A 10734-nucleotide genomic window follows, 5' to 3' on the forward strand; every position below is an offset into this window, starting at 1 on the left:
CTATCAGGCCTATTCAGGAAAGTAAATTCAATTTTTAATCCTACTTCAGTTGATGTTTGGTGACCTAGAATAACTCTGAATGTTGATTGAAGTGTAATCGTCATTCCTTGCAGTGTTGCCAACTTGGTGACTTTCCTGTCAGATCTAATGGTTTTTAAGTGCATTAACTAAATTCCTATCCATTAGTCAGCTGCTGCCAGAATGTTGAAAAGAATCAGCCAAACAGACCATATCACTCAATTCTTAGCCTATCTATCCTGGCTTCCAATTTGTTTCTGGACATAATTCGAGGTGCTGATGTTGACCTTTCAAGCCCTACATGGTTTGAGACCAGCATATCTGAAGAACCACCTATAAAATTACCCAACCACTACAGTTAGTCATCTTCCAAGTCCCTGCTTCTCATGCCCCACATTCTGAGATTAGGTGGATGGCAATCTAGGAGACGGCCTTCTCCATTTTGGCAATAAAACTATGGAATTCTGTCCCCAGGGAGATTTGTCTGTCCTCTTCTGTTGCCATCTTCTGCCAGCAGGTAAACCCTTTTTTCATTTCATGTTCCCTCAGCGATCTGTCCTTCCTGTTGTTTTTATGCCTTTGTATATATTTTAACTCTGGGTTTAATTGTTTTAATGATGTGTAGTTCTTTTTGGTTGGCTTTATGGTTTTAAAATGTGATTTTATTATGTATGTTTTAGTTTGTTAGCCACCTTGGTGGCACCTTGTAATTTTGCAAATTAAAAATAAATAGTGGTAATTTTCCTATGTTATTTTTTAAATTTTCATTGGGATTTCTGAATTGGATTGCAAGTTTAAAAAATACAATGCCTATTCAGAGGCAATTTTTACAAGAAGCTATGGAAGAAATGGGGAAGGAAATTAGTTAGAAGAAGAGATTGGATTTATACCCTGCCCTTCACTCAGAGTCTCTGAGTGGCTTACAAACTCCTTTCCCTTCCCCTCCCCACAACATTCACCTTGATAGAGCACTGAGAGAACTGTCCTTGAGAGAACAGCTCTGACAGAACTATGGCTTGCCCAAGGTCATCCAGCAGCTGCAAGTGGAGGAGCGGAGAATCAAACCCGGTTCTCCCAGATTAGAGTCCACACACTTAACCACTACATCAAACTGGCTCTCAAGTTAGCTCTCAAACAAAGAATAGAGGGAAAGTTTCAAAATGATGTTTTGAAAGAACATGATCAGACTTATAAGACTCTGGGTCAGTCACACTCTCTTACCATACTCTATTTCACAGGGTGGTGGTTGTGAAAATAAATGGAGGACAGGAGAATGGCACTCCAAGCCACTTTGGGTCATCATTAGGGAGAAAAACAGCATATAAATATCTAAGCAATCTAAATTAATACATTTTTCTATAGCTAGTGTGATGAAATATTAAGGGTTAACATACTGTCAGAGTCTGAGAATCTCTGAGTGACAGGCAGTTCAAATGGAATTCTGTTGAGTGTCAGTTCAGAAATGACAGTTGGGAACTAACAGATGAAGAAGAGACAGTTTAGCACTGATTGAAGACTGGGAAAGAGGCTGAGGGAGTAAATGGATCACAGTGGATCCCCATTCAAGCAGAAAAGGGATAGAGTTTCTGGTCAAGAGAAGTAATCCTTGCCCTGTGGAAAGGCAAATAGCTCTAAAACAAGGAGTGATCCCTGGTCTGTATATATAGAAGGATTTGGGGAACTTGGTTGTATGTTCCTGCCTTCTGAACCTTAAGAGTCACTGAAACTCAGGAATTTATGCTTGAGTGTTTAAGCAGACACTGAAAAGAAAGCCTCTCTCCTCAAAGTTTCAAAGACCTTGTTAAAAAACAAAAACACTTACTTGTTGGCAACATATTATCTGAATTTAGTGTGATTACTAAAATACCTCAGTTTTTATTATTGGTTCACCTCATAATCCTACCCATAATTCCCCATGACCTTTTTATCTCCAAGTTAAATGTTTTGTTTATTTTGAAGTTTCAAAAGCTTCTTATGTGCCATTACAGAAGTAGAATATAAGACAGTGATTTTGTCTCTTCCCTCAAGTCCCTGGTCTGGGTCAGCATCAAAATATATAACGTGACAGGGTGGGACAGCTATAGACCAAGAAAAAAGAACAAAATAAATATAGGGGTTGCTCAGCAAGAAAGAAGAAACCAAGGGAAAATCTTGTGTGTGAGGGAGGGAAGAGGGCGAGATCACCATAGCTAGTTTGTGGTTTTATGACATGAAATTATACTGAAACAGCATATGTACAAAGAGGCACATCTCATTGCCTCTCCTGTTATTGGAAGCCTGACATATTCTCATGATTGTTCACATTGCTGGTAATATGGTGATGGATTGCAAACTCATGTCCAAGTTGGATGTATTTTTGTTGGGTTTTGCAAGTATCATCCCTTCAGTCATGGAAAGGTTAAGCTGAAGTTTCTGTAAGCTAATACTAGTAAGTTTAGCATAGAACCAATTAGGAGTAGAATGGATTCTTCTCACCAAAAAGGGTGTGTTTTTATTCTTAATGAGGTGGCCTTAAGATTGATGATTGGATAATCAATATATTGGAGATAGTTCGTGTTATTTTGCACATACACAAGGGGTGGAGCTTTGGGGGGAAACTTCCATTCTTTCCTTCTTGGGGTCAAAGGGAACAAAGAAACAAGATGGAATAGATCTGAACTAGAAAGATGAATTAGATTGTTGTTGTTTTCTTTCCATGTAATCCTTTCCCTAATTTTGAAATAAACTTTTTATTAGAAGTTAAACACACACGTCTGTGTTGCATTATTCCACTGCACTTCATTTACTCTGCTAAATGTCTAATAATTTTGCTGCCATATATTATGTGGGCCGGAGGACTCCCCGCCTGCAATTAGAATAAAATTGATTAACATTCTCATTACGACACTGGCTTCAGTGGGAAGGAAACATTCTCATTACGACAGCTAAATTAGTAATAGCTCAACAATGGAAACAACAAACACCACCAACAGTACAACAATGGTTCGACAAAACATGGGATATATATATGCTGGAAAACTTCTCTATACATGACACAACACACCAACATGAAGTGGAATTTTATAACCCATTAAATATATGGTATCCCATTCTGGATAAAATTAACATAAATAAATTTGATTGGGAAAACATCTCAGAAGCGAAATACAAGTTAATGCTTTATAATTGAACTATAATACCTTGTCACCAATATGTATGCATATGCTCATACCTTATATCCATAATGTTATATCTTGCTGCTCAAATTTGTTTACTTCTGTGTTTTGTAATTTGTTTATAAAAATTAAAAATAATAATAATTAAAAAAATATTATGTGGGGCTCTCTAGGATGCTTGCTGCCTTTATTTGTGGTATATTTGTATATTCATGGAGTTTGTTTGTGAAAGGTTTTCTTCATATAACACAATGTTTGTGCTTTCTATAATAAAATGGTAGGGAAAATGGAAATGTATTAATTGAAAGGGAAGGTTGGAAATTATATTTCAAAGACTACTTGCAGGAGCTACATGGGAGATCCATTTAGTTATATATGAAGAAGAATTAGAAATTAGTAAAAGAACTGATTGGTTTGCAGATCTTACACACTGCTACAAGTAATGCTGAAATATTATCTCTCTTGGTAACAGCAAGGGGGCAATTAAACAATACTAGTCAGAAGAACAGACTATCTCATTAAATTGGCTGGCAGCAGACTACTTAGTAAACCAATAAATTAGATGTGGTCTTGGAACTCTTAGTGCAAAATAGGACCCTAACAAGAACAAAAAGAATAATAGAAGACACAACCAAATTGTCTACAAATTGTAATATTTTATAAGTTTTATTCAAATAATTCACATTGGAGACAGAGAAAGATTTGATTATTAGATATGTATGGAAAGGATTCCATTGTACTACATTAACACCCAGAGAGCAACAAAATGAAAAACTGAGCTACCTTCAAGATTGTGTTGAATTGCTGTCTCTAAACTAACTGTATTTCAAAATTTGCACAGCATTGCATTAATTGCTAGAGTAGCTCCACTGCTAATCTGATTCGTTTGCTGCCATTACAAATAACTGGGACAAAATTAAAACAGGTTGGTTTTTAAGTACTACATGGCTGTACACATACTAGATATGTACATGTATAATTATTAAACAATTTACACAAGTGGATTGCATTGAAGCAACATTGAACAGGGAGCAGGTCAGCTTATATCCTTCCTTGTTTTTCTCACATCAAGCATTATTTTCTCACATCATGCTTATAATCCAGAGCAAAGGACTACTGTGGGAAAGACTTCGAGGTTTGTCTACATTAGTGTACTTTCCAAGAACTACAAATGAGTAATCAAATACTTTTTATTTGTTTAGTCTCAAAGGAGGCTAAAAAGCTACTTACAGTACGTAAAAGAGAAAGTTTCTCTAGCTTCTACCTGCAGGACCCCAGAGAGCAATTGAAGCGCACAGCTAGAAGATCAGCATCATGCCTGGAATTACTGGCACCAACATCCGTGTTGTCCCTGGGCAGCGTATTGCTGTGAAAGGAGACATTCCAGCAGAAGCTAAGAGTTTTGTGGTTAATCTGGGCAAAAAAGATGATGAACTCATCATACACTTCAACCCACGTTTTGATGCTCACGGCGGTGTGAGGACCATCGTATGCAACAGCAAGAGCGGTGCCCAGTGGGGGAAAGAACACAGGGAGAGCAGTTTTCCCTTCCAGGAGGGCACCACTGCAGAGATCATTTTCTCTCATGGCAAAAATGAGTTGACTGTTACGCTGCCTGCCAACACTCAGTTCAAGGTCCCCAACAGCTCTGGGCTATGAAGGCATCGAATATATCTGTGTAAACGGTGACATCGCATTCAAGGGCCTCTCGCTTATTTAACTGTCTTGGTTCTCTCCTAGTTACTTTTCCTGCTTCACAAGGCAGAAAAATAAACTCAACTGCATTTTAGTCTTTTTTTTAAAAAAGTAAAACAGGTGGCAGTCACACGCGCGAGATAACGCGTGCGGGGGGAGGAAGCGAGGCTATTTCCTCCGGAGGAATTTGACCCGCAGTTGCATGATCACACAGTCCTTTGAAGCTGCGGGGGCAGCCTGCCATTGCATGATCAGACGCAACTGCAGGTGAGTCGGGGTGGGTTTTTTGCCGTTTGTTCCCAATGCGCTTAAATGGGGAATCGATGAATCGCATCTCAGCACAGAGGGCTCCTTATGGAGTGTGCGATGATGTGCATACTGAGAAGGGGAAAAAACAACGACACAGAGTTGGGATGGCCTGATCAGACCATCCCGACACCATGAGAGCACGCTGGAGCAATTAGACAGGGGAAAGTCTGTCCGTGGCCCGTAGCAACCTGCTTGCTACCTGACTTTCCCTAGTGTCTTTTTACTCCTCTTCTGCAGCAGAGCAAAATGGGTTGCTGATGGGTGCAGGGCACTTCCCAGATGTTTGTGGCTGATTGTGCCCTTTAAATTTGCCCAGTATTCACGCCTATGGTGTGACTAATTGTGCATGTGATTGCACTCAGAGAAAGTTTCTGCATGCAGATTGGGTCTCTCTGCTAGCAGATCTTCCTGACAGCTCTAGGCTACAACTAGAGCAGACAGCCAAGCAGCACGAGTTTTTTTGGTTCAGGCAACACTCAAATTGATTACCATAGAATTTTGGGGGAGCCCTAGAGTGTCCCTCTGACACAGTGATGCCACTTCTGAATTTGCTCTGGAAATGATGTTTCAGCATGACATGAATTTCCCATCATTTACCTCCAGCTGTTGTGAACAGTGGGAGGCCAGGGCCAGAATGGCTGCAGCAGGGGGCCTGGTCTCCCTGGATACAATCCTCAAGTTAAGGCCCAAAAGTCAAGAGACCTTTAGGCTTCACCTTTGGGCTTCACCTATTATCAGAAGAAAAACAAACATAGCTAAATCTTAGTCAGCTGCTGGTAGCCAGCAACCAGGGTCTTCCCCACTTCCTCCTCTGCTAACAAATAATAGGGGTGTGCATAATGAAATTGCCAAGCAGAAAGAAACAAAAGAAACATATGCAGAGTTTTCAGAGGAAAGGTAACAGTGGAAAAATCCAAACTTTGTTTTAATGCCAAGGGCAGCCAGAGCTCTGCTGCAACTGCCATTTTAGGAATCAGTGAAGTGTGCACTGTTGTTACCCAAAGTGGTTGTGAGGATTTCTTGAGTTTGTTGGGAAATTAGGCAGGAAACACAGACAATGCAAGAGGGGGTAATCAAGCAGGATCTCCACTTATGTTTACGGGGATTTTTCCCTCAGTAGAACTCTCAAAATGAACCAGGCTGTGATTAATGAAATGGTTTTTATTAAAGAAAACTAAGGAATAAAATCAAAACTTATTAATTGAAATTCACAATATGAACACACATACAGGTTCATAAATAAGGGTGGTAGCTTACAGAGACAAAGAAGGGAACTTATTCTATGGGACTATATTTACCTATCCAAGCAGCAAAGATCCAAGAAGAAAGACGAGCAAAACGAACCAGTGTCTCACTCTAAGCATGGTGCCCAACCTTTTTGGTGGGGGTGTAGGTTGATGGACGTCCAGATACACACACCAATTACTGAACAACCCGTGTCTGGTTATATGCCTTGGAGTATGACGTGATTGCTCCTAGAACAATACTGTGATGGTGTGAATGAAACAATGTTGTTTGAGCCAGGAAACATCATAACATTCCCAGGAGTTGTAAGTGCAATGTAACTTTTATGTGAAATGTCTATTGTGTTTGGTGACCTCTATTTTACCAGGACAAGACAACTATTACACAAAGGATTATGGGATTAAAATGGTTTTTACTAGGTTTTTACTTAGGATGGTCAGGCAGGGAAAGGTCAGGCAGGATAGGGAATTGGTTAAATTTACTGTCCTTTTTTGAGAAAATCAATCTTTGACATTGATGGATTTAAAGAGGGAAGAGAACTGCCAAAAACCAGACCTTTGCACCTTTAGGATCAGTTTTCAGACATGCCTCTGGCCAATATTTGATGGCACACATTCCATGTGACTGTAGGATCTATTTTGATCTCTTGTTTGCAGACCAGGGATGAGTCTTGAATGATTAACCCTGTGAAATGCTAAGAGAGGGAAGGTTGCTTGGGTCACCTGTTTATACGTACCAAGCTCGTCCTTCCAAGTGAGGAGGGGGTCGAGACCTAACAATCCCCCCCAGTGAAGTCATCAATGACGCAGTCTGGTGGCTTCACTCCATTAAATGTCGAAGAAGATGTCTTCTAGACAGAGAGGAGTGTGAGGTGTATATAGGAACAAGTCAAAAGGCGAGAAGGTATTTGGAAAGAGATCACCAACTATAAAAATATGTATAAGCCAATAAAAAAAGGAAAAATCTTTTTGGATGTATAATATGTTGTGAATTGTTCTTCTCCACGGATCTGTGCCTAAAGATATATTTATTTAATGAAATAAAACACATTTAAAACTTAACTTAATCAATATAATCTAATTATATGTTGCATAACTTAATTGTTAAATCATTTTACTAATTATTATGCTTATAAAAATAAAATAAAATAAACCTTAACTAAATTACCCAATCACAAAGCTAATGATATATGATCAAACAATGGATTAAAAGCATTAAAAGGTATCAAAATATTATAAAGGTAATAATTAGAATAGGCTACAAAATAATCAAATAAATGGCAATGAATTAGAACAATGGATACTATGGTATTAAAATATTTGATACAGAATACGAAGGGTAAGAGATCAGTGGTTACATATAAGAAAATCATTTATACAAGCATCTGTTTAGAGGGTGTGTGAAGCGGAGATTTGGCCAGAGGGGTCTCACCGTCCCTCTAAAAACACCTCTGCAAACTTGCGGGTGAAGCGTGAAGATAACAGCTCTTCCCCTGCCCCTAGGATGTAGCACTCAGAGCTCTTATTTTCTCTAAAACGCTTGCATCAGCCAGAGTGGCTTCCGTTGCTTGAAGTGGGAGGCATAACAATCAGTACACAATTGGGGCCTCTAAAAAGGCAGTGACGATTCAGTGAGTCATGGCAGCGAATTTAAGGAGTGAGATACACGCACCGGATGAGGGTGGGAGGCAAACAGCTGAGTGGTAAACTGGAGCCCATTTCACCACAGTAGCCAACCAAGCTCGGTTCAGGCAAAGGAACAAAACCCTTTGCAGGCCTTTGTGAGGAACTAATTGGGGCCAGTACTGAGTCTAGGGTTGCCAGCTACAAGTAGGGATATTCCTGGAGATTTTCTGGAAGAGTCTATGGAAGCCAGGGTTTGGGGAGGGGAGAGGCCTCAGCTGAACAGAATGCCATACAGCCCACCTTCTAGAACAGTTATTTTTTCCAGGGGGGGGATCTGTTGAGTGGAGTTCAGTTGTGATACTTGGTGATCCTCAGGCTCCACCTGGAGGTTGGCTGCCCTAGGCGTAGTGGTCAGTGCTTCAGAGCAGGATCTGCTAGATCCAGGTTCTTGCTGTAGAAGCTGAGTGGGTGACTTTGGACCGTTCACAGACTTTCAGCCTAACCTACCTCACAGGGTTGTTGTGCAAGTCAAAAGGGGGAGAGGAGAATGAAGTAATCCGATTTGGTCCCCATTGCAGAGAAAGACTAATTTTCCTCCTGGAAAACCATTGTTGCCAATCTCCAGGTGAGGGCTGGAGACCACTCAGAATTAAAACTGCTCTCCAGATGGCAGAGATCAGTTCCCCTGGAGAAAATGGTGGACTCTGTGGCAGTCAGAACTTCAGAGCATGGAAAATGGTGGACTCTGGCAGTCAGGGCTTCAGAGCATGAAAGAGGCTGCAGGTGTGTGTGTGGAGGGAATGGAAAGCTGAAGAGAGAGGTGGAAATAAAGGTAGGTTGAAGATTAGCTGGGAAGGAAATAGGGTTGCCAACTCCAGGTGGGAAATTCCTGGAGATTTGAGGGATGGAACCAGGAGAGGGTGAGGTTTGAGGAGGGGTGGGACCTCAGAAAGGTACAATGTCATAGACTCTACCCTCCCAACCAGCCATTCCCTTCTGGGGAATCACTGTTCCCAATCTCAGGAGAGGGATGGAAATCACTCAGAATTACAACTGATCTCCAGGAGGGAGGGAGGAAGAGATGCAAAGCTGAAATCAGAGGGGCAGATAATGGCAGGTTGATGCTTGGCTGGGAAGGAGATAGGGTTGTCAACTCCAGGTTGGGAAATTCATGGAGATTTGTGGGGTGGAGCCTGGAGAGGGTGAGGTTTGAGGAGGGGTGGGACCTCAGACAGGTACAATGCCATAGACCCCACCCTCCAAACCAGCCATTTCCTCCTGAGTAACAATTGTTGCCAATCTCCAGGTGAGGGCTGTAGATCACCGAAAATTACAACTGCTCTTCAAGTAGCAGAGATCAGTTTCTCTGGAGAAAATGGTGGACTCTGTGTCATTATACCCTGCTGAGGTCGCCACAACACATTGATGCTGAGTGCCCAAGGCCTTGGCACTCTCCAAGAGCCTCTTTCTAGAGCTCATTGTATTTATTTCCACAACAGGCCTTATTCCTAGTTACTTTTATAAATGGGTGCCCCAGAGACCCTCACATCCCTTCTCTATTGAAAATAATGATCCCAAATTCAAAAACTACATGGGTTTGAATCCAGAAACAGTAATATTCTACCTGAAAACAAGGAGACACAGACATCCCCCCCGTCTGGATCCAGAATTATAACATTTTTCTCGAGGCACACCCCTAACAAAAAAAATCAAAGCACCTTTACAGTGCAGGGAAAGGATCTGGTTTGACCATGTAGCAGTAATTACGAAGCTCTCTCTATATGTAGTTCTGTTATAAAAAGAGAATGTTTAACTGCAGAGGTGTTTTGGTATTCTGAGATCATATCCACTGTACAGGAATATGATTTACAGTGCAACCCTATACATGTTTACCTAGAAGTAAGTACTGTTTTATTCACTGGGGCTTATTACCAGGTACGTATTCTTGGAGCTGCAGCCTTAGACAAAGATTTTGGAACTACAGAAATTTAAATAAAGTCTTATCAGTAACTCGCTTACAAAAACAACAGAAACCCAATATTTAGCAATCATGCAGGCCACTGGACATATAAAAATGAACAGGGCATCTTTCTCTCCATTCCACAGATTTTCTGAGATCTGGGCTGAGTTGCCACCAATATGCAATGGCACTCAGTTCTATCTTGCACCACCAGAAAATCCAGAGAGGCTGTGGAAACTGTGAACAGCTGCCTGTAGGCAGTTTTGGAATGGATGAGGGCAAATAAGCTGAAATTTAATCTCGATAGAGGTGGTACTGGTGGGGGGGAAGGTCTGATCTGGGAAATAAATTATCACCTGTTCTGGATGGGGTTGCAGGTTCCTAGCTTGAGTGTGCTCTTGGACCTAGGCCTCCTGTTGGATAAATAGGTGGCAGTGGTGGCCAGGGTTGCTTTACACCAACTTTGGCTAGTGAGCTGGCTGTGGCCCTTCCTTGGCCACCGTGGTGTATAGCCTGGTAATGTCTAGATTATAGTACTGCAATACACTCTACATGAGGCTGCCCTTGAAGACTGTCTGGAAGGTACAGTTGGTACAGAATGCTGTGGCCAGAGTGTTGATTGGAGTGGGACAAAGGGACCATATCACTCCAGTCTTGTTCCACCTACACAGGCTTTTATTTTGCTTCCTGGCTCAATTTATAGTGCTGGTATTGAGATTTAAAGCCC

General features: G+C 41.2%; 1 protein-coding gene across 1 annotated transcript; it reads left to right on the forward strand.

Annotated features, from left to right (window-relative positions):
• The first annotated feature begins 4487 nt into the window (after nucleotides 1-4487).
• Nucleotides 4488-4832, forward strand: LOC107124778 (galectin-1-like). The gene has a single exon (XM_015428287.1). The coding sequence runs from the start codon at nucleotides 4488-4490 to the stop codon at nucleotides 4830-4832; it is 345 nt and encodes a 114-aa protein (XP_015283773.1).
• The last annotated feature ends 5902 nt before the right edge of the window (nucleotides 4833-10734 follow it).

This window comes from Gekko japonicus, unplaced genomic scaffold (assembly GCF_001447785.1).
Source record: "Gekko japonicus isolate JY-2015 unplaced genomic scaffold, Gekko_japonicus_V1.1 scaffold2638, whole genome shotgun sequence".
In the NCBI taxonomy this organism is placed as follows: Eukaryota; Metazoa; Chordata; class Lepidosauria; order Squamata; family Gekkonidae; genus Gekko; species Gekko japonicus.

Coding starts and splice junctions, on each gene's coding strand:
- LOC107124778 (XM_015428287.1), top strand. CDS start 4,488: ATGCCTGGAATTACTGGCACCAACATCCGTGTTGTCCCTGGGCAGCGT.